Genomic DNA, 23,059 nt, shown 5'->3' with positions numbered 1-23,059 from the left:
ACCAGAAACGCTTGAAGAAAGCTTCAACAAACGCAACAATTGAAGAATTGAATATTTTTATGAAATTGTATTAAAATGTGTATTTGTGAACGATGACAATTAATTCTTAAGCACTTCCAAAGCTTAAGATTATTTTGTTATTCCAAATTAGTTTCTTTCAAAATTATTTTATTCTATTCCCTCTAAAAATACGAACAGACATACTCCGCACCAGTTGCCGCGAACTCAACTCAGCCTGATAAACGAAAGGCCAAACCCTGCTGTCAAATTGACATTTGGTGAAAAATATTCATCAACCAACAACAACAAGACCAGGAAGAGAAAGAAGAGAATTTTCAATCATGAAGATGGCTGACGGTTCCACAATTTTGCGACGAAACAGACCCGGAACAAAGGCAAAGGTATGTAAAATAACCGATTGGAATGGTGCTTCATCTCCTCCAGGGTCGATTCTTCACTGGTAGCTAGTTGGATTTTGCATCTACCAGCCGGAAACACCCCAAATCGTGGCCCCAACTTTCGCTACCCTGCCGTTGTTGTGATGGGAAAGTTAACTTCCCCTTCCCACTTGCACACACACACACAGGATCGATTGGTGTAGCTTACGAGCGTACTACTGGAACAGGAAGGAGCTAATTTGTTGTTATGCTTGCCTCGTGCACTTTGTAGGACTTTTCCAACTGGGCCGATGAAGTGTTCGAGGAGATGGACAGCACGCTTGCCGTGCAGCAGTACATCCAGCAGATGATCAAGAAGGACCCCTCGAATGTGGACCAAATTCTTACCATGCCCGACGGGCAGGACGAGGGTGTGTGGAAGTACGAACACCTGAGGTAGGTGTGGTGGTGACTTTTTTTCCGATACGATCGAGTTACGTGGTTAACACCGTGGCTTTCCCACACCCTCCTTTGCAGACAATTTTGTATGGAATTGAACGGGCTGGCGGTGCGACTCCAGACGCAGTGTTTTCCTGCCACCTGCACCCAGATGACTGCGACGGAGCAGTGGATATTTCTGTGTGCAGCACACAAAACGCCCAAAGAGTGTCCGGCGATCGATTACACGCGGCACACGCTCGACGGTGCTGCATGCTTGTTGAATAGTAATAAGTATTTTCCCAGCAGGTAAGAGAGAACGATGTCCTTTGTGGGGGGAGAATCTATTTCAATGACTAAAACCTCCCCGTGTGTCCTTTCCCGTAGGGTCTCGATCAAAGATTCGTCAGTAGCAAAGCTAGGCTCGGTGTGTCGCCGGGTGTATAGAATTTTCTCGCACGCCTACTTCCACCATCGGCGAATATTCAACGAGTTCGAGGAGGAGACATCGCTCTGTCTAAGGTTTACCAACTTCGTCACGAAGTACACGCTCATGTCGAAGGAGAATCTGATCGTTCCCATTCCGGAATGTGAGCTTACGCCCGGCGAAAGTGAAGCCTAAACATCGGCGCGAAGGCGAAGCGGTGAAAGGTAATCCCCATTTCGGTAATCCTTGTGCGCGTGACATGTAAGCGTTGATATCCTTGAACCGTTGCTCTGATCGCAACATCAGCTGCATAAGCATACGCGAAGGAAAGGGTAAGAGCGCGCTGAAGGGATAGTGTATTCTCTGCGATTTAAAACGAATTGGGTGTGTGCTCGATATCGACAAACCACGTTCAGGTGAACCCTGATCATTGCTAATCGTTCTATTTAGTTGAGAAGTTCACTTCCCTTATCTTTCCCGTCTAGTTTTACATATAAATTATTTATAGTTCACTGTGTCCGTTCTATTTGCTTTTAAATCCCCCTTTCCCCGTAAGTTCAATGTGAAACGAGTAGTGCTTTTAAATTATCACGATTTCTTTTCCCAATTCTGTGTAGCACGATAGTGCGACAGTAGAGCAGCAACGTTAAAGCAAAACTAGCCAGCAAACCCTTCCCAAATCAAGCAAAAACAAAGCGCCAATGTTTGTGAAACTTAGCAAAGCTGTGTACATGTACCCCAGGGGTTTGCAACAACAATCTTTTTAGTATTTCGTGTGTGTGTGCTATAAAAAAAACACAAAACAATATCGTACGGTGGAAGTCTTGTGTGCGTGTGCGTGTGCAAGCAGTTGAGGGGGTAGTAAGTAGGTTTGATGTGTGCGAATATATAATGAACAAAAAAACGGGCAGAAGAGAAAAAAAAAACAGCAAATTTATAGCAAAACGATATTAAAACAAACAAGCAAAACATTAATCCTAAAGCAACACTCATCTAAAGTAATGAAAATACCTATATATATACGTGTATAAATAGTGAAGCTATAATATAATTGAACAAATTCACAAAACCACACAATAAGCAAAGGTACGCGGGACACACTAGTAACACACACACACAAACCGGTCCGGGAGTCATAAAGAAAAGGAATAGTAAAACACAATGTACCACCACCAACCGCCAACGGAGCGGTTTTCTTTCCGCAACACGATTGACACGACGTTTGACAACACCCCGATCATCCCTCATGTTCAAAGCAATAATGGAAAGTCACACTTGAGTGGAAGTCGAATGAAAGCGACGAGTTGCAATGTGTTTCAACAAACAAACAAAATATACAAAATATACTAATAGAAAGGCTAAAGCATATAAAAACAAACGAAACTAAGGGCTACTTTATGCGTGGGGTTTTGTTTTTTTAAAGGATTTTTCTTTCTTCTTGTTTCGTTAGACAATCGTGTTGCGTTCATTTTGAAACGTTTAGATCCAGCGTAGGATCCTTTCTTTACACTAGCCATTTCAAACCGGAAATCCTGCCACTGCTGCCCACGTTTTCTCATGCTATCCTAAAATCCCGTAACGACGTAACTCTAGCAGCGGGACTCGAACCAATTCAAGTATGCCAATAGAGAGACCCCAACCACCAGGGTTGGTGTGGTGGAGCGATGGCGCGTAGGTGACAAACAAACGAAAAAAGCTCGTTTAAGCATTACAAAACTAATACGGTAAAGCGACTACATTAAACAAAACTCGTTTCAAGCTCTACACACTATTACACACGACAGGAACAATACGTGAATTAGAGGTGTAATAAAAAAAAACAAAATCCATTTATCAAATACTTTCACGAAAAAGACAAGTGTGTTTAAGTCATCAATGGTGAGGCAAAAAAAGGGTTCCGAAACTGTTTATATACTTTTTATCCATTTTTATATATGCGCAACATCCTTACTGAGCATCTCCACCGGCGTTATCATCCTTCCCGCTTGGTTTGCTCGCCGGCGGTGTATCATCGCTCGTTTCCATTCGCTCGACACCGCCTTGCTTATCCTTGCGCCCTTGTCCGGGTTGCTTTTTATCCCTTCGTCCACCAGCACCCTCCTGCCGGGACGATCCCTCCCCTCCACCACCACCATTTTCTCCCACCTCGGAATCGTTTGGCTTTCGGCGATTGCCGCCATCCTTGTTCTGCTTACCCTTGTACTTTGAGCTTCCCGCAGCAGCAGCAGCAGCAGCGCCGTCTCCTCCACCGCCACCGCGCGGTTTCCCTTTGCCTTGATTGTTCTGTTGCTTTTTCGCTCCATTGCTGGGCGTGCCATTTCCTTCCTCATAGTGTCGGTTGGGTTTTTTCTTCAGCTGAGGTCCCGTGAAGTAGTTGCCCTTCCTATCGCCTCCCTCTTTGGTCCGCTTGCGCGGACCGTCGGACGAGCTTAGACCCGCCTCGGTCCAGAAACCGCCCTGTGTCTTGCTGTGCTGATAGCCCGCCACCGACGGGTCAATCTCATCCAGCGACATTAGAATGTGCACGCAGGGTATGTTGCGCTTGGCTACGATTTGCTCCAGCCCTTCCTGCTGTGGGTCCCAAAACTCTTCCACTCTGAAACGAAAAGAGCCAAAAGAGTCCAAATGAAAATCCTTTTCGTATAGTCAAACATCACACGTGGGGACGACACACACTTCCTGTAGCAGATGCGGGTCACCTGGTGCAGCTCAAAGTGTCGCTTCATGATTTCCGCACAGCTTATCGTCTTGCCGACGCCACCATCGGAGCCGCTCCACACGACCGACCGGTGTGTTCCCTCCTCCAGCGCTTTCTTCGCATAGTCGACCAGATTCTTCACCTCCGACCCACCCTTCACGTGCATCCATAGAAAGTTCGCCGGCAGCACCTCGATCGGAATCTGCTCCTGCGACAGTTCCTCCTCCACGTTCTTGCCCTTCTTGTAGTGCATCATAGTTTGCCCGCGCAGTCACGAAATCCGTCCACGGCTATTCTGCGCGTCTTCCTGTGTGAAATTTGCTGCAAACGAGAAAACAGAGAAGCGTGAAAATAAGAAGCTGGTCATTAAACCGTGGCAACGCCCAGTTACATGCGATGGGAAGGCTATGATGATATGCGGAAAAAAGTAAAAGCAAGAGGAAGCCCTCGACAGACAATGTCCCGATAGCAAAAAGTATTGGAATGCTGCGGAGGAATGTTTTCTACATTCCAACAGCCGGTCGATGGCGACGGTTATGAACCCCTTTTTCTCTATCCGAGCACTGAACTGATGACGGATCGAAGACCCACATTGAAAAGAGGCTCACATTAATGTGCATGTGGAGAGCTAAACGGTCGAAACCCCGTTAAAACTGTCGTGTGACGTACAAATAAAAAAGCGGTCCCCCTGCTTTTTGCGTCATTGTGAGCAAATTGGTCGATTTGAAATGGAATTAACTTCTCTTTCGGTTTGTGACTTCGATTGTGACGCAATGCGCTCGATTAGATTATTCAATTTAAACTCCTCCGCGTAAGACCATGTTCAACGGGGCAGCAAAGATCCGTCTGTAAAGAAATGCGGACGATATGGCATGACAGAGACGCTTGTTGATAAGTTTATTAAAATAAAAATAGAACCTTTCATAAAACTTACACACTCGTATACAACTTCCTCCACTATTCCTGTGGGAAAAATGTCATTATCATAATCTTACTGACCATTAACTTCCATCCTGAACACGGCACGTTTCTTCGGCTTCGCCCACCAAGAACATACCCCATCGAACAAGCCACAACAGAGGAGAACCGTCCTGACAAGTGTTCTTGCGGATGATACGTAATTTAATTGATATCCACGCAGAACCAGAAGGAACTCCTTTCCGACACCGTTTCCGAGGCAGATGAAGAAGTGTGAAGATAAAAATTAACCGCCGTCGATACCGATATCATTTTCCCATTTCGTTGCGAGCAAACGGAGCAATTGACGGAACATCTTGAACGCATCTTGTTGACGTGGCTCGTGGCCTGTCGATGACAACTCCATTTTCCCACGGAGTTTTCCTTCCTTTCGCAACGGGCAACTTGCGTGGGTGCCTTATTTTTGCCCGTTCTAATACAAATAAATAAATTATTCTCTTCTTCTCTCGTCTTCTCTCCCTGTTGGTTTGCAAACTGTTAATTCTGCACGTGTGTGACAAGCAAATTACGCCAAAAACCTAATTTTCCATCAACCAATCGAACGAACAACACATCTTTCCTTCCTGTATCAGCAAAGGATCGCGTTTTACTCCATGTTTTCCGCAAACGCGGTCACCAACGACAAGGAATCGATACGAATCCTTCACCACAGTAGGCTGTGTGACTGCAATTGGGCATCAGGAGGGAAGGAGGACAAGTGGGTGAATTAATTTTCCCATCGACAGCTTTCATCATATTCGTTTCGAGCCGGCCCCAATCCATCCTTCGGCTTCGCTCTTCCCGGGTGTGTGCGTGTGCAGTAGGCGACGACCGACCGTGTGAGCTGATGGCAACCACAGAACTAGTATTGTTGTGAGCTGACGTACTGTTTTCCTCCTTTTTTTTGCAGTGCTTCCGGTGTTTTTACATTCAGCGAGTGGCAACGATGGTGGATCTGTGTGCCGAGTTTGCGGTCTCCTTGGTTTTCCCAACTGCTTCTTTCTTGCACACTCGCTTCACACAAAGTTATGCCAAAGGCGTGCAAGAATTTCATTCAGAAATATCTCGTCCCATTCTTTGAAAGGTTCGCTGCTGCCTGTCTTGCCCTAACTAACCGAGGGATAGAGAACGAGAATGAACATCTCGAGACGAAAGGCTTACACACACAGAGGCGGGTGAGTCTGTAGAAGACTGCCGCTCATAATTGTCGTACAATGTGTTGGGAGTATTGTCATGTAATTTTATTTTCGCCCATCGAAAACGTGAAGCTTTTCCTTTAGAACTCGGCTTCACGGCGTTGCGAGCGGGCTGAGTACAAGTTCGCGTTCAAGGACATCAGCCCCGGGGAGTGACGTCAGGCGGGGTTATTTTTGGTCCTTTCGATAGTGGCAAACTCGCGCATGGATGGGACAAAAGAACACTGTTGCTGTTTCTGAGGATTGTAACACCAAGTTAAAGGAGTAACTTAAACGAACCATAGACGAAGAACGTCTTTTTGTACCAAAGAGAGGCCAAAGAGTGTAGAAATATAAACTAACATTTGATAAACCTTCACTCCATATAAATCAAAGTGCATTAATTGCATACAGTAAAACAAGGTCCGCCCGTGCACGTGGGCACGATACGGCACGGCCCATCGATTATGATGGATGGCCGTAATTAACCATCAGTCCCACCCGCCACTAGAGGTGTCTTTTTGTCCCTCCATTCACAACAATGATTAACAACAAAAACGGAATAATTTTAATTTTCACTCTCCTCAGTTCGGAGTCCATTCATTTCGATGATACAATATATCTGTCAATATCATCCAGACGCAGCACATACACAAAAACATCACTTTTAAATCCCACTTGAGCGCCCACCGGCACCGGCTTTATGAGCGTTTAAAATGAGTGTTTCCGTCCATTAAAAAGAACTCAAACAGTGAGGTGGAAAATTTTTGCCAATAAGCACCCCGCGAACGATGGACAAAAAAGATTTACGAGCTGCCCCCCGGGGAGGGTGCACCTTCCCCGGCGTCCGGGGTGATTGAAAGTTAATTGATTCGATGTAAATAATGTGCACGGAGAGGACGTGTCTAGCGCGGGATGGTTTCGGGTTTACACCGGTGTGTTAACCGCAGTCCGTGTCGTGCCAAATTCTTTTTTTTTTTGTATTCTGATTGCTCTGTGAACATCCGGTATGTCCACCAGTATTGAAGGGCGCCCTGCATGTACGAAACGAACGAACGAACGAGCTACCCAAAAAAAAACTATTTGTCCAAGCGAAAGTTGCCCTATTATGCCCACTTGCTTGAAGAGATGGTTTTAATTACGCAGCATAATGGCCTCTTTAAGCTTTTTTTTGTGTTAAAAGTCGGTAACAAAAAAGAGGAAAATTTTAAATGCTTTTAAACACTCGCCGTGCATTTTAACGCTAAACGTACTAGTTTAGGCGCATTTGCAGTACAGATTGCATACTTTTAGGCATTTAAGCATTCGCGAATTACAAGAGAAGGTTTTAGTTGGCCTTGGATTGTTTTTTTAAAGAGTTTAACATCCGAAATAAAGCTTATTGAATGACTTCGAATACCTGCAGTGCATAAATCGTACCACTAAGCATCTTTATTAGGTACTTTTGTAATGCAGATTGCATACTTTTAAACAGTTAAGCATGTTCTCCCCTGATAGCTGTCAAAATTATCCAACAATCAACAGGTTGGTAAACAGATCCACTCCATTAAGCACCGTGCCTTTAACGCAGATGTAGGATCCCCCGCAAGGCTCCAAATCTACACTCATAACACAACCCACAGCACAGAGAATCGCATTCCATGTAATGGTGCGATAGAGTGAGATCGGTGCGAGACTAAGATGACCCTAAACGCGAGCGATTTTTTTCGCCAAATTCTAAACCCCGTCTAAAGGCGTTCAACGCGTCTGCGTACATTGAACCATTGCCCGACACCGTTGGCTAAGCGGCGAACCTTGTTTCCTCTTCACACGCGTCCGTGTCCTTTCTATGGTGGCTACTGACGTCAGCGAGGAAAGAAGCAAGGATCAAAGAACTAACCACAATGTGTAATGGTTCTCCTAACCTGATGAGAGAGCGGTTTTTCATTCATCAACGGTGTGTTCGATTTTTGTTTTTCGTATTTGATGATGAAGGGATAATTTTTCTTATTTTTAGTTCACAAAAAACACCCTTTTTCTAGTGCTTTTCATTGCTCTTCTATAGCTAACTGAGGTTAGAGAAAGAACGGGGTCGATATTGAGCTCCTTTCAATTAGGTGAAAAGCTGATATCCTCACCACGTGTTTCCCGTAACGCTTTCCCCTCAGCTCATCGAGATCCCTGAAGCGCACACATCGTCCCCGTGTGCCATCCCGATTCCCGGGAATGTGCTACGCACTGGAATGCGATTCGCCGAGAATCGGTCTCGGCAGAGCGATGCACTGGAGCGAAAGAAAAGCCTCTAGTGCCGCGGTCTGGGCTGGCACACACCGAGAGCACTAGTGTCGTTCCGTTTTTCCCTACACCCCGGTCAAAGAAGAACGCTTCACGCAATTAGAATGCGTTTCGCATTTTATCCTTTCGGAATTACATGGCCTCACTACTACCCATCTAACGCCGCTGGTGGAATGACTGCTAAGCATCCTTCCGTTATACAAGATACCCTCTCTCTGTCAATCATTCTCGTCTAAGTTGGAAGAGATTGTCCCAGAAGCAGAAAGGAGAAAGCTGAACATCACCCACCCGAACGGAACAGCAAAAGGATCTATCCTGACCGACAGAACGGCTAACGGTTCAGTTACCAGCGGGAAGTCGTAGCGTTCGGTTCAGCCAAGCAGGAGGAAAAAAGGATCCAACCGCAGCAACGGTGCTAATTTGTAGCTAAGTGCATTTGTGCTCCAGGCAGTGCTTCAAAGTCACTGGTGATTGCAGTTCTAGTGATTAGTGCAAGGTGCAAAGGTACTTCGAAAATCGGTTATTTCGGGTGCAGTGGGAAGTGAGGTGAAGCAGCAAGCGTAACAAAGGTCAAGTGGTGCGTGAATTACGAACACTTGTTTATGAAGGAGATTTAGAATGCAAAATTGTGACAGAAATGTTTAAAAAATCTTTTAAAATTGCCTAAAATATGAAAAATGAAAAAATGGTTGAGAAAATAAGCCAATTATTGGTAAAAAACAGTTTAAAAATAAGAAAAAGGTGAAAAAACTGTATGTTAAAGATGAACAAACACGACATTTCTAGAATGAAATAAAACAATGAAAAGTAAATGCAAAACCTTGACAAAGACGTTAAAAAAGATTTTAAAAGTTGGTTCAAATATGAAAAACGTTAAAATGATAGATAAAAGAACCCATAAATTGACATCAAACAATTGAAAGATTAGGAAAAGGGTGAAAAAACTTTAGTTAAAAGAAGAATAATCGTAAAAATTCCTAAATAAATCACAACGTAACGTGTAATGCGTTACGTTACATGAAGAGCAACGGCCAAACGATGAGAAGGCACAAAGGACATTAAAACTAAATATTTCAGTGAATCAAACAGTGACTAACGCCGTTACTACGTAGACCTGCAGTGTATCATCTTCTGATCTGATAGTAAATGTTATAATTAAACAATTGAACTCTCTCCCTTCTCAATGTGACGCATTGTGTCCATGAAGATGAATAGAATGTGCAGTTTTGGCACACCGTTGTTACCAGATCGGGTTTTGCATTAGTAACCGCGGTAGTAACTAAAGACGCGACCTATAATCAAACGCTTCCCACCACCTTGAAATAGTATTTCGTGGAACGACGGACGGCATTTATGGTCCAGATGTGTGTAAATCATCTCGAACGGGAGCATTTTATTGGGGTCTTTAGCACCATTCGGTCTGCCTCGAACCCGCTCGAAGAACGATTAATTACTGTCGTTTAGAATCCGTGTAAAGAACCTCGCGAGAGATGGTGTTGTAATTCGATATAGCTTAGAAACAACTGTGATGCTGTCGGTGTAGCACAGATGACGAAATGCCTTTTTGACGTTTGATTGCTTTCTCGTAGATTTCATCCACCCAGGACGCTATGGATAGTAAAGAGTTCCGACGCCGCGGTACCGAGATGGTGGAGTACATCTGCAACTATCTGGAAACGTTGGAGCAGCGCCGAGTAACGCCGTGCGTTGAGCCAGGCTATCTGAAGCACCAGCTGCCGGACGAGGCGCCGGAAGAACCGGAACCCTGGGAAAAGATCATGCAGGACGTGGAGGATAAGATCATGCCGGGCGTAACGCACTGGCAGCATCCGCGCTTTCACGCCTACTTTCCGTCCGGTAACTCGTTCCCCTCGATACTGGGTGACATGCTGAGCGATGGGATCGGGTGTATCGGGTTTTCGTGGGCGGCCAGCCCGGCCTGTACCGAGCTGGAGACGATCGTGCTGGATTGGTTGGGTAAGTACATGTTGAGGTGAGAACAATAAACGTTACTTTTTTGCTACCGCGACCCGAAGATCATACTCACGATCGTTTTGTTTCGATAGAGTATGTACATCGGTCTAAGTAAACGCGTGCACACGCGTACGTCATAACAACAAAAAAGTGACGTTCGCAAGACGGAATGACGTTTCGCTGACGGGCTTAGTAACGCGTGACCCCCAAAAAAACGCGTTACAAGCTGAGGGGTGTGCGTCTGCGTAACGATCTGCACGGACGAACGCGTGCGAATCAAAATAAAACATACACATACCGTATACATCTCTTCTTACCACTCCTTCTGCTCGGACAAAACAAAAACACAGTCCTTCTCCATGGAAGGCAGTATGGAGCGGTAGCACACAGCACAGAAAGGAGGGTTAGCAAGGTCAGGCCTGCGGTCTGTGCAAGGAATCGGATAATTTTAGATCGAAACTTAAGCAGCGGGCCCAAAATAGCTGACCCGATGTACCGTAACCGTACGAGCAGGAACGTCGTGACCACATTCTGTTCGGGCCTCCGTGTTCCGCATTATTTTGGCGCACTGAATTGGTTTATACTAACATCGCGATTCGTTTAATTGAAGCTTTTTTTATTTACGTTACCCAAGTCCAGTGCCGCTCGAGAGGGGAGACCGTTTAATGTTAAGACCGTCAATTCCGAAGCGATGACGAAAATCAACAAATGAGGCAGATTGGGCGATTCAGCGTCATTGGGAGAGGGGGCGTGTGTCTGTGTTATAGTAGAATGAAGATAAACGGTCATATATCTGCCACAGGATTCGGGAGGAGTTAATTTATAGTCCATTGGAGCTTGTTGATGACTGTTGAGACAAGTTTAAGATACGTGTGGCAAATTTTCACTAATTAATACGGAGCAGATGCTTTGCCGTTTTGGGACCAAAGAATTATCATTAAGATTTATGTAAATTTATCACTTAGCAGTGATCATATGATGAATATTGCTAGGAGACTTCCATGTGGGTCAGTTTTAGTCGAGGTGTCATACATTTCAACATTGGGAAATTCAAATGAAATGCTTTATCTTCAACAAATCCCCAAAAAGGTCACATTCAGCGCTCTCTGGACCATTTCTACGGTCTTTTGCTCACATTCCCAAGCACCCGTACGCATTTCTGCAAAAATAATTGAAATTCTTCACACATGATTCATGGCAGTTCTACGCTCTCTGCCCAGCAAACCACCCACACTGCAATAGAGCAATTCGGCATGCCGGTTCGGCAGTAACCGAATCTTACCGCCCCACACACCGCCAGACACCGACCGGGAATGTTCAGACCCAGCCAAGACAGCCAACAGAAAGACACCGAGACGCCACACACATAAACTCGGCGCTGCTGCCACCGCCTGCCACAACAATCTCATTACCATAAATAATCGATGATAGAATAGCGCCGGCCGTAAATCGACCGTACGCGCGCCACGGGGAAGTAAAAGTTAAGTCAAGCGCTTCACGACGACTTCTGGTCGCGTTTTGCCCACACCACGCCCTTCTCCCTACTCCCTAGCCTGCGATTTAATGAAGGAAAGCGCGGAAAAATAAAACATCTCACTCCACAACTTCACGAGGGAAGATGTTGTACAAGAGTGATGAAATTTTAACCACTTGTTACTCCATTAACTTCTAACGCTACCAAATGGCACCGGAGGACACGATGATGTTGGTGGTGGTCCTGCGGATGATAAATTACGTTTTAATTAGATCTAAGCGGTGGGCCAGAGTGGTTTTCCTATTGCTCTCGCTTATTTGGCCGAGACGTCCGAGCAGAAATTGAATCATACTTCATCATGAGCCCTCTTCGCCGACGTTAAACAAACCTAATAGACTTGATAGTTATGATTTGGAGCGTTTATAAACACGGTTATAATTACTGGACACTTGATAGTAAATAGTTCATCCTCCTCTCATTCTCTCCCACTCCCAAGGCAAAGCAATTGGACTGCCCGATTCGTTTCTTGCACTTAAACCCGGCAGCCGTGGTGGTGGCGTTATACAGGTATACCACACTAAAGATCCTGCCATTCTTCGGCCGCCTTAATGCAGTATAATATCCCGAATTTTGCATCCCATTTTCAGACGTCCGCGTCGGAGTGTGTGCTGGTAACGATGCTGGCCGCCCGGGCCCAAGCGATCAAGTATCTGAAGCAGCAGCACCCGTTCGTCGAGGAGGGCCACCTGCTGTCCAAGCTGATGGCGTACTGCTCGAAGGAGGCGCACAGCTGCGTCGAAAAGGCGGCCATGATCAGCTTCGTCAAGCTGCGCATCCTCGAGCCGGACGAAAAGTGTTGCCTGCGGGCGGACACACTGATAAAGGTAAGAGCAACGCAGCACACACAGTGAGTGGTGGGTAGACTAAACACACTTCGACTTGTGCAGTGCGCCTCCATATATGGATGGATAGTGCTGTTTCCAGTGTGGGTAAGGAGGAATATATTTACACATCGCGAGCGCTCGCTCGCTCGCTTTTGACGTAGCCGTGTGTTCCAAAAACGCATCCATGACACCATCCACCCTCACCGCGTAAACAGAGAAGCGCAATAACAGGGCCACGGAACCCGGGACCCGGTTGGAGTGTTGTGCGGGAGGGGTTATGTGAGATCAATTTTCACGCATTTTCTCGGATAATGCTTTTCACGAAACTACTGGCCGCACAACGGTGTAAACATTGAGCAAATCGACGAGTGACTCACTCGCTCCTTTCTTCGAAGTTCAAAGCCTCAAAAAAGACACAGTTACGCAGTTCTTCTTGTATGTATTTCCAATACCAACATCATTTTTGATCGATTACGCCCGACACGTCTCATCAGCTACCACCGGTTGCTGCCGGTTTCCTCCCCTGCTCCTCCAGTGCCCGCCGTGCCTGGTGCTGACCGTGCTCGAATCCGGCGGCGAACCCTTTCCGGTAGCCCTCGTCAAAATTGCGCTGATAGTGCACTTGCCGCCCGGCATCGATACCGTCCGCGTAGGCGGCCTTAATGAGCGGTTCCGCCAGCCGCTTCGCATCTCGCTTGGAGATGTCAAAGTCTTCCTCCCGATCCATTTTCTCCCTTCTGGCTGCAGTAAAGAAAAGAAAGGAAAGATCGATGGAGGGACCTGATTAAAGCATTATACTTTCAAAGCAAAAATTACGAGACAGCAGGGGTGGATTGTTTTGTTCCAAAAGCATGTTCTTGTACCGTAAAGGCATGTTTTTTTTTTTTGAGTGGAAAGGTTTAGAATTAAAAATCGAAACCCCTTTGGTAGATTAATCTTGGAATGAAAAGCCGAAAATGCCTTGCGGCAATCGCTAGCGCAACGGTCAGTAACACTTTCAAGTAACGCCACTGCTTGTTGTTTGTTCGCGCTTTGTAGTATAAATAGCTTGTAGTTTGATTACATGTTAGTGCCACAAACTACAAACCATTCCCGTGCAAGACACGACGAAAATACACAACAAACAATCGTGATAAAGAGTTACGTGCCGATAGAACGAAACAACAGCACGTAAGAATAGCCCAACGGCCCAGCATCAGGTCAACCCGAGGGGTTAATAGCAGAACCGTCAAACTCGAATCATAAATTTGCTTGGCATCAATGCTAAGTAAATTGAGAGACTTTACGAGCTCGCTTGTTCCCTGCTACCAGGAGAATTTCGCACTCACAGTAAACATCATCGCGATGATAGACGTCAGTCAGCGATGCCCTGAACGTGGGATTTCGTTCACTGCGCGTAACCTATAATTTCGCACAATGACATGAATGTCATACTTTGCAAAAATCGCCACAACCTATCAAGGTTACGGTCAGGGTTTGGCCGAATCGGAATAAGATCATGTTGACTCCCCCTCTCCACACAGGCAATGGAGGAAGACGAACAGCAGGGTTTGATACCGTTCTTCGTGTCGACTACGCTCGGTACGACGGGTTCCTGTGCGTTCGACGATCTGGCCGAGATCGGGGAGGCCCTGCAGCGCTTCCCGAGCGTCTGGCTGCACGTGGATGCGGCCTACGCCGGCAATGCGTTCATCTGCCCCGAGCTGAAGTACCTGCTTAAGGGCATCCAGTACGCGGACTCGTTCAACACCAACCCGAACAAGTGGCTGCTGACGAACTTTGACTGCTCGACGCTGTGGGTGCGCGATCGCATCCGCCTGACGTCGGCGCTGGTCGTCGATCCGCTGTATCTGCAGCACGGGTACACCGATTCGGCGATCGACTATCGGCACTGGGGCGTACCGCTCAGCCGCCGGTTTCGTTCGCTCAAGCTGTGGTTCGTGCTGCGCAGCTACGGCATCTCCGGGCTGCAGGCGTACATCCGGCACCATATCGAGCTGGCCAAGCGGTTCGAGGCGCTCGTGCTGAAGGACAGCCGATTCGAGGTGTGCAACGAGGTGCGGCTCGGGCTGGTCTGCTTCCGGCTCAAGGGAACGGACCGGATCAACGAGAAGCTGCTGAGCAGCATCAATGCGTCCGGCAAGCTGCACATGGTGCCGGCATCCGTCAACGATACGTACGTCATACGGTTCTGTGCCGTGGCGCAAAATGCCAAGGTTGAGGATATTGGTAAGTGTGTGTGTTCCAAACCAAAGTTCTTGCTAGGGGAATTCCACTCCTGAATCGTTTGCTCTCTCACAGACTACGCCTGGGACGTCATAACGGATTTCGCCTCGGAAATACTGGAAAAGGAACAGGCGGACGAGGTCAGCGAGATCGTCGATCGGCGCAAAACGCACACGCTCGCCCAGAAGCGCTCGTTCTTCGTGCGCATGGTTAGCGATCCGAAGATCTACAATCCGGCGATCAACAAGGCTCAGACGCCGCACCGTATGTCCACCGAGTTGACCTCACCGGGACACGACGGTACCGTGGTGAAGGTACAGTCACCCAAGTATGTATCTTTGCTTCGGAGTCATCACTTAGTATGTCATTTTAATCCAATGTTATACATTATCTCTTCCACAATCCCAGGACACCCGGTTCGGCGACATGGATCAGCTGGCCATTGGCATTCCTATTCGCATCCGCCGATGATGGCACGAAGAATGATGTCACACTCAGGTAAGTAAGTTCCAGCCGCTTGGCCATCCCAAGATGCATTGCGCTCACACTTTCTTTACCAAACCCCGAGGTAGATTCCGCCACCTTGACACGATGATGCGACTATCGGCTTCACGGCGCAACTCCGCTACGGGCGGATCGTCCCCATCGCCCGAAGCCGAAAACGGTATTACCCTGCTGAAGTCGCCCAAAAAATCCCCGATTCTGATGCGAAAGCGTGGCTCATCGCCGAACCCACCACCGACGGCGGTGGGTGCGAACAATGGCTCGGCAAAGTAAAAGACCAAACCCACCACCATCGCTCACCGCGATCCGGTTAGCTGTAGGAAAATGAAATTGGAAACCAAATGAAGCAAAACGAACGCCTGGGGGAAGGAAACAACACCGTATCAGGAAGAAACACAATAATCCCGAATAATGCACAGGCTCTCTTTTAATGAATCTACTACACCTATCACTCGTTAGTATATGAAATCTCTGACATCAACACTACCGCTAAAACTAATACCAAGAAAGACTAGGAAAAGTGTATCAATCCACAACTCCCCGCAAGTCTTGGATCATTGGAAAGGAATCTAAACACTCATGTCCCTGGAACACGCGCAAAAAGAGCGATCCTCTAGTAGGGTTAGACAAATGTTGAACTTATCTTTGCTGTATTTATTCCCACAATCACACAAATAAACACAAATGATCGAATCAGACTCACCGTTCCTACATCTACAATCGTGCACGTGTACCATCCCTGAAAGGTAAGTGGATCTCTCCAATCCGTTATGACCACATCGGAGGAAGAGTTGGTTATAATGTTCATATCTCACGCCGAATAAAGTGTACTGATCGGAATGTTTACCACCATATCGATCGAGTGATCATAATGTTTACTCCAACACTGCACTGTATTAAATACACAAGATCATTTCGATTTGCGGCAATAGACACTCCACATTCCATTCCAGATAGGTCAGGATTTACACGAATTTTACCGGCATCAATGAAACACGTCACAGGCAAACGCGGTGGGAGTACGAACTACATACACCGTCGTGTACACATGTGTGTACTTCCAAACATTGTAAGGATCACCAAAGACGGGCGTCCGTTTACCTCAATGAACTCCAAATTTAGCACTTCTATTTGCGAAATCAATTCCACAACACGTAACTACAGCGAACAACACACCGACATGCTGCTGCTGCTGCTCAGCTGCGCAATTCAGATTGACATTATGTGGCGTCCATCACGATGATTGGGAACTCACTGGGTTATCATTCATTTGGAAGACCCCGGCCGCACAATTATGCTGGCAAATTATTTTTCGGGGTGTGGTTCTTCAACAACAAACTGCTTCTACCTTCCCGATCCTGCGCTTATCGCATCGCAAGGTCACAAACACCCCGAAGCGCGTAACTGGTAGTTTTGAACTGCAACCTCAGACGGGGTTATCGAAGGGTTCCTCCTTCCGATTATCATGGCACACGATTTGGTTTCAGGCATGAGAGAAAGAAACAGTTCCACGAATCAGATCAGTGTCAGTGTACCTTTGGGTGGAATTAGTTCGTCCACGGTGTAGTTATTGGAATCTTGGACAAAATGCGTGTGATGTTGATGCTAACCCTGCTGGCTGTGGCCCATGCCGAAGAACCAAGCCAAGTGGATGCACCCGATGCGCTGGACTTTTCGTACGCTCGGCTGTGGCGTTACGCACAACAACAGTGCGGCACGAAAGGCATCACGCCTACGGAGTTTACCCACTCCTGGCTTGGGGTGCGACGCTGTCTCAAGAACACGCTGGATGTGGTGCAGTTGAACGAAGACTCGATGCGACTAGACATTGGCAATGAGGAAGAAATTCTAGGCCGGTAAGTTGGACTGGAAACAGATCAGCTAGAATGTTGTAACCGGCTACCATATCCAATCCCTCGTTCAAGCCACTGTCCGAAGCTATACCAAGGTGTCAAGTGTTTCAACCCATTCATGGACATGGTGAAGGGATGCGTGAGCGAGGAAAGCTACGAGATCTTCGAGGCGTTGCGCAGCTGGTTTCACGACATTCTGGAGTATCTGTGCGAAAACAATGGCGCTAATGTTGGTAAGTACTGGGTGACTACTTGGGTTACTCTTCAAAGAGGTGATGTTATCAAGTACTCCAATCTTTACTTTGTTTCTTCTAATCTTTCTGTCTTGGATGACTTCGAAGAATACGATAAGCAAAAGCATGACACTTGCACACGTGAGATCAATAGGCACATCATTACTTGTGCGGCCGAGAACTTGATCGCCACGCCGGAGGTTAATCGCAAAACACTCTCCGAGGAGAACTGCAGGTAAGTTATATGCTAGAAGAATCTATGAGTAGAGGAAGTATTCAAATAAATCAATTTCCCATCGTTTCCAAACAGTGCACTGGCCATAGCGAAGGATTGTCTGCTGAAGAAGCTAAAGGACTGTGGCGTCTTTGCCAACGGCGCACGGCTGTTCTACGAAAACTTCATCCAAATCACGTCGTGCAAAAATTACATCCCCAAAATGGAACGAAAATAAAGACTAGCTAGCGCCCTTGGACATTCGGTCACTTTCATTTCTCTACCGTGAGGCTGACCTGATCCACGTCACGTGCGGCGAGAAGATGATCGGCAAGCAGACAAAACCGGGTACCAAAAGTGGTGAAATTGTAGCAAAAATGAGGCAAAAATGATTCATCCCATTCCACTTTTGGGGCGCACCGGTTGCCAACTGGTTCCACCGAAAAGACGGCACGTGCCTTCGAACACGCGGTGCTTACCATCATGATGAGACCAATTTGGTAGCAACAAAAAAGGGGTAACCGATAATTGATTATGCGGCCATTGCCAATGACCTTAACGTTCGGGGGATTTTAAGCTGCCCATTGGGTCAGTGTTGAGTTTTATTTTTCGCCAATGACAGCTCAATCTCAGGTATTCTGATGGCGACTTCCACAAAACGCGCTAAATTACGCGTGCGCGACACTTTCGGGACAGCGCAACCGAACCGTGTTGATGACGAAACTGAGCGAACTTATTACTCAATCTGCACGTGTTGGTGCTGCATAAAAGGAGGCAAACCACGCCACAAAACAAAAACCACGAAACTAAACATCCATCAACGGGTTTCCTTTCTTTCGTTTCGTACGGGGGAAAAAAACAAACCGGTAACCGGTGGAATTTCCTGAACGGATTTTGCTAACCATTTTTTCTTCGCTTTTTGCACCTCAATACCTCAATACAAAACCTCATTCATAAAAAGAGACCGGCCTCAAAGCCGTGTAGAAGCGGCAATACAGCATTGAGCGGTAATTGATCTTTGAGCTTTGGCAGGAGGTAAAGGCAAAACCGTACATAATCCATCCGAAACCGGGGTGCCTGAGGGCGGCCGGATCGCCGGATCTCCAGGTGCGAATGACGCATCCACCATGACGTAGCAGATTATTTGAACAATCTTCAGCTCCGTGCAAATGTTGGAGGGGCTCAATCGAGACAGACCGATGTGCCTGCCGAAGAGAAACTCCCATCCCCGTCACATACTGTTTGCATTTACACTACTCTACACAGGTACACCACCCGGTGTATGCCGAAAACTTTGTCGTCAGTCATAGTCGGAGGCGTTTGGTTCACGCGCCCCATCCGTGGTGTAGGTTGGACTTTGGAATGTACACAGATTTGTGTGCCTCTTTTCGCTTGTCGCTTCCCTATTCGCCTAGCAGAACGGATGACGGGCGGTGTGTACAAGCGAATGGAATTTGAAAATGCCACTACAATGACTATAGGCAACAAGGATGTCGAAATTCAGGACATACAGTTTTTGGGAAATTTCGAACCTACTCCACATTGCATCTCCGGCATGATGTTTTGCTGTAAGCATTTCCTGTAATATGTTGCACAAATTGAATTCTGAACTCACTCTGATTGCATCTGTTAACTGCATAGCAAAAAAAAGTTGTCACCTTCGAATACCTGCACGACCTTTACTCTTTTTTTAAATGCAGAAAGCACAACACTTCCACCCAGCTTTTTTGTTTCATTGCTCACAATAGAACAAGTGACAAATGTCTGCCATGCACGTTCATTTGTGAACTCATTCACCTGTAACAGAGTGGAATGGTTCCCCTTGTTTTTCTTTGCTACCATTTCGTACTCCATTAAAGCCCCTCTCTTGTCGAGCTACTGCTACAACAATGCACCTTCTTCCCCTATTCCACTCGGGGTCTCTGTTGTGGATAAAAACTGCAATGCCCGTGCCATCGCCCTTAGAGCAGCGATTGAATTAAGTCACTCGTTATTTGCCTTAATTCGATAATGATTGTCGCGTACTCGCATCACGCGCACTACTACTGATGGTGATGACTGACACTGGCCACTAGATACAGTGACCAAACCCAAACCGAATCGACAACTGTACACGAACAAACCTTGACGATCCCCTGCATCCGAAACAGTATTATCACACACACACATCGGATGAGTTGGACACCTCGTTCTGTTCAATTTAGACCCATTTCAAAGCGGGTCATCCGGAGCTACTGTCAGTACGTTGCGTCCGATCGAAGTGAGTGTACTACAATCCCCCCAGCAGCAGTGTGTTGTGTTGAGGCTCACATAATCCAACGATTAGCTATGTTGAGGATCAGCAACAGTGCTATGAACTTTAGCACCTTTGTGGTGCTGGTAGCTGCATGCAGTGCGCTGCCAAAAGACACTCCGGAGGTGGTGCCGGAGGACGCTGAAACGCTCGATGGGCCACCGTTTCTGGCCGAACTGCGTGACCAGTGCCGCAACACGACCGGAGACGATGCGACGTTCAACGAGCTGAAGGAACACATCTCCACTGATCTGCCCAAATGCTTTATGGCCCACGTCAACATGGACCAGCTGAAGACGGACACCTCCAAGCTGGAGGAGCAGGAAAAGAAGAAGCTGTTTGAAAAGTGTGTGTCTTTTTGCGTGTAGTTGATATTGAGAGTTCAGAATTCCTTCTCAACGCTATGATCATTTTAGAATCTGTGAACAGATTAACGAATCAGTCACCTGTCTAACGCCGGTAAAGGCTAAGCTGAAACCGTGCCTCGATGAGGAGGATGTAAAGATCATGGAGCAGGTGGTGGCCACCGTACCGGAAGCACTGAACATGGCTTGTACCAATAGTGGCGCTTTGTTGCAAAGTATGGCGTCTATGCTCTAAGCAGGTGGTCAGATGTGATTTGGTTTTTGAACTCATCTCGTTCCAGAATTCACCGAGCCTGCGTATCGATCCTGCGCCATGGAACTACCACCAATGATTGAGGAATGTACGAGCGAGCTTCCCGACAGCATGGAGAGTCTTCCATTTTCGCAATACTCCGAAAAGCAGTGCGGGTGAGGGGTCGTATTGCACGACCAATTCATCAGTTCAATTTAAACTCACCGTTTGAACGTATCTCTTCCAGCGAAATCTACACCATGCGGGACTGTTTCTCTCGAAGAATCAAAGAGTGTGGAGCCACGGGCTACATGGACTTCTTCATACTGTTCTACCGGAAATTGCTCGCACTGACGCCATGCAAATAAGACATGCAAGCTAACAAGACATAATGATCTTCCCCGGGCGACACCTATTCGTCATGTTGTCTTATCTTTGCAATAGGTGGTGGACGTTCTCCAAGCGCACAAATGCTAATAAAATTTTTGCCTTTCGTTAGTTTCGATCGTACATGACTCATGATTGGCTCCATTTTTTATCACCAACCAATCAAAACGGTGGTTCCTCGGAGGGTATGGCCTCGGCAGTGTGTGCACGTTGTCCAACAATATTCCTCTTAACTACAGAGCTCATTACTGCCGAAAGGGAATACCCTCTACAGCTCCATTACTAAGAGGTGTAAAATGTGTGGAATGTAGACAAAAAAAGGTCTTACCTCCCCACTACACCTTTTTTAAATGGAGGACCGAGTCTTTGGTGGTTATCATAGCGCCAAACTGCGTTACATCGATAAACGTTTAAGACTCAATCAAACGAACCAACCGGACCAGGCCGCACAAGAGAGAGTAGGAGTGTGTGGCGATCAGTCACCATTTAAAAGAGCTGTCCTCTTTTTTTTCTTTTTCAAAAAGCAGCATGATGCGACAGATGTTGACAATGCAATTAGCAAACAGTTCATAATGGGATTCGTGTGACAGTCTGCGCACAGCAGCGCGCGTGGAAAGCATCGTACGCAACTGAATACCATGCTTTCATCACACACACACACAGATGCACAATTTCACACGGCGCTGTGGTGTGGTGTGCATCATCAAATGGCCCGGGTGATTTCAAGTTCAATGCACATACACGCGGCTGGCTGCACTGAACATGCATGCATCTACGTAAGACGCATTAGACGCGTTATCAGAAAGCTAACAGAAGGATAATCAATATCGCATGTGTGGCGTGGCTCGTCAAACAAACCGCGCACTTTTGCGTGCTGATATGTCCCTTTGGAGCGTAATGGATTAAATAAAAAGCAGACCATGGCATGCGTTTGCTCAAGTGTGCGCCATCGATCAAAATCGAGCCAAGCGATCAAGCCGACCGGGTGGAGGTGTGATTCAAACGTGCCTTTGCCCACACACACGCACACGGAGCGGTACGGAGAGCAGGTGAGACACACGGGAGGGAAACTTATGAGCAGGAATGATTCACTTAATATCACTTCGCTGGCTCGTGATTGATGTACCAAACCCACTCGCGGGTCTCCCAACTTTTATCGCAGCATTATCTGTGCCGCACACACGCTTTGGCGTCAGATTTAACACACCGAAAAGTTCATTGCGAAGGCTCGCTTTCCGCATATCAGCACGCTGTTTAATGCGCACGGATCGTGCGCGGTGGTAGATAACGATCGAAATATATGGTTGACAACGATTCGTCGCTGCGGAATTAAGCGCGGTGCTGCGCCGCATGTACGGCCACCTTTTATCTGCCCACTGGCAAGACCACAGGGTGAATCTTTTCACGTACGTTCCTGTTCGTGGTGTACTTTTCATTCACAACGAAGTATAGATCTAAAAAGAAAAATATTAATATTACTTAATAGTTAACAGCGCATGACCAGGCGTCCCCATCAAGTGGCCGTTCTTACATAAACTCAACTGCTTGAGGAAACAGGAATTATCTTCCGATTATACCTTTATCGATATTACAATAACTAGCAATGATATGACACAAATGCTGTGATAAGAACCAGCCGCTAATTGTCACCGATTTTTTATCACTTTAATGGACATTTTGTTTATGTTTTGGATTATGGAGCGAACAAAACACATCCAAAACAAAACCCCGGCCCGTGGTGTGTGATTCATATTGCAACAAAAAGCCGCTGACGTCTGCTGCTGAGGAAAATGTGCACTTTTCACACAGCGAAACATTTTCATCAATCAGCGGGAAACTCCCCACGCACGGCTCTTTCGAAAAAACACGATTTTTACATAAACCATCTGATCTGGTTGGCAGCATTTTTCCGTCAATGAAAATACCGTTTTCTACGCTTTCCATCAGCATTCCAACCGACCGTAGTACGTACATCCGCATCTCTGCGCCTTGGGTGCTTCATTCGCAAGTGGCCACTGTCAAACAAACGATAAATTTCCACAAGCTCCGGTTTGCGCGGGTCAGCTGCTACGTA

General features: G+C 46.7%; 5 protein-coding genes across 11 annotated transcripts in view; 4 read left to right on the top strand and 1 right to left on the bottom strand.

Annotated features, from left to right (window-relative positions):
* Positions 1-286: 286 nt before the first annotated feature.
* On the top strand, positions 287-3,095 carry LOC1269863 (MOB kinase activator-like 4). Its single transcript, XM_061652941.1, has 4 exons — positions 287-401; positions 670-833; positions 915-1,124; positions 1,203-3,095. Exons 1-4 carry the CDS (start codon positions 342-344, stop codon positions 1,435-1,437), a joined length of 669 nt encoding a protein of 222 aa, XP_061508925.1. The 5' UTR covers positions 287-341; the 3' UTR covers positions 1,438-3,095.
* A 62-nt stretch (positions 3,096-3,157) lies between these two features.
* The window catches only part of LOC1269864 (ribonuclease P protein subunit p25-like protein), a 28,283-nt gene continuing 8,381 nt past the window's right edge, over positions 3,158-23,059 (bottom strand). For 2 of the 3 annotated variants that reach the window (XM_061652940.1, XM_308518.5), the window contains exons 2-3: positions 3,919-4,261; positions 3,158-3,838 (exon numbers count right to left, since the gene is read on the bottom strand). In XM_061652940.1, the coding sequence (XP_061508924.1) occupies positions 3,190-3,838; positions 3,919-4,196 (927 nt within the window). In that variant the 5' untranslated portion in view covers positions 4,197-4,261 and the 3' untranslated portion in view covers positions 3,158-3,189. Of the gene's footprint in view, positions 3,839-3,918; positions 4,262-19,323; positions 19,672-23,059 lie in introns of those variants that run through there. The other variant, XM_061652939.1, reaches the window with a different exon arrangement.
* LOC1269865 (aromatic-L-amino-acid decarboxylase) lies at positions 8,193-16,106 on the top strand. Of its 5 annotated transcripts, none has more exons than XM_061652937.1 (8): positions 8,193-8,758; positions 9,936-10,323; positions 12,291-12,361; positions 12,442-12,678; positions 14,202-14,907; positions 14,980-15,232; positions 15,313-15,402; positions 15,477-16,106. In XM_061652937.1, exons 2-8 carry the CDS (start codon positions 9,957-9,959, stop codon positions 15,679-15,681), a joined length of 1,929 nt encoding a protein of 642 aa, XP_061508921.1. In that variant the 5' UTR covers positions 8,193-8,758; positions 9,936-9,956; the 3' UTR covers positions 15,682-16,106. The 5 variants fall into 5 exon arrangements, with proteins under 5 accessions (XP_061508921.1, XP_061508920.1, XP_061508919.1 ...); XM_061652936.1 differs by having other exon boundaries at positions 8,193-8,813; XM_061652935.1 differs by having other exon boundaries at positions 8,193-8,842.
* Positions 16,965-17,967, top strand: LOC5667358 (uncharacterized). The gene is made up of 4 exons (XM_001687913.2): positions 16,965-17,264; positions 17,334-17,494; positions 17,603-17,729; positions 17,805-17,967. The coding sequence occupies exons 1-4, from the start codon at positions 16,996-16,998 to the stop codon at positions 17,944-17,946; spliced, it is 699 nt and encodes a 232-aa protein (XP_001687965.2). The 5' UTR covers positions 16,965-16,995; the 3' UTR covers positions 17,947-17,967.
* On the top strand, positions 19,809-21,103 carry LOC1269866 (uncharacterized). Its single transcript, XM_308520.4, has 4 exons — positions 19,809-20,347; positions 20,418-20,581; positions 20,648-20,774; positions 20,846-21,103. The coding sequence occupies exons 1-4, from the start codon at positions 19,881-19,883 to the stop codon at positions 20,964-20,966; spliced, it is 879 nt and encodes a 292-aa protein (XP_308520.5). The 5' UTR covers positions 19,809-19,880; the 3' UTR covers positions 20,967-21,103.

The sequence above is a fragment of the Anopheles gambiae genome, chromosome 2, assembly GCF_943734735.2.
Source record: "Anopheles gambiae chromosome 2, idAnoGambNW_F1_1, whole genome shotgun sequence".
Classification (NCBI taxonomy): Eukaryota; Metazoa; Arthropoda; class Insecta; order Diptera; family Culicidae; genus Anopheles; species Anopheles gambiae.
This window is presented reverse-complemented; position numbering and strand designations above follow the sequence as displayed.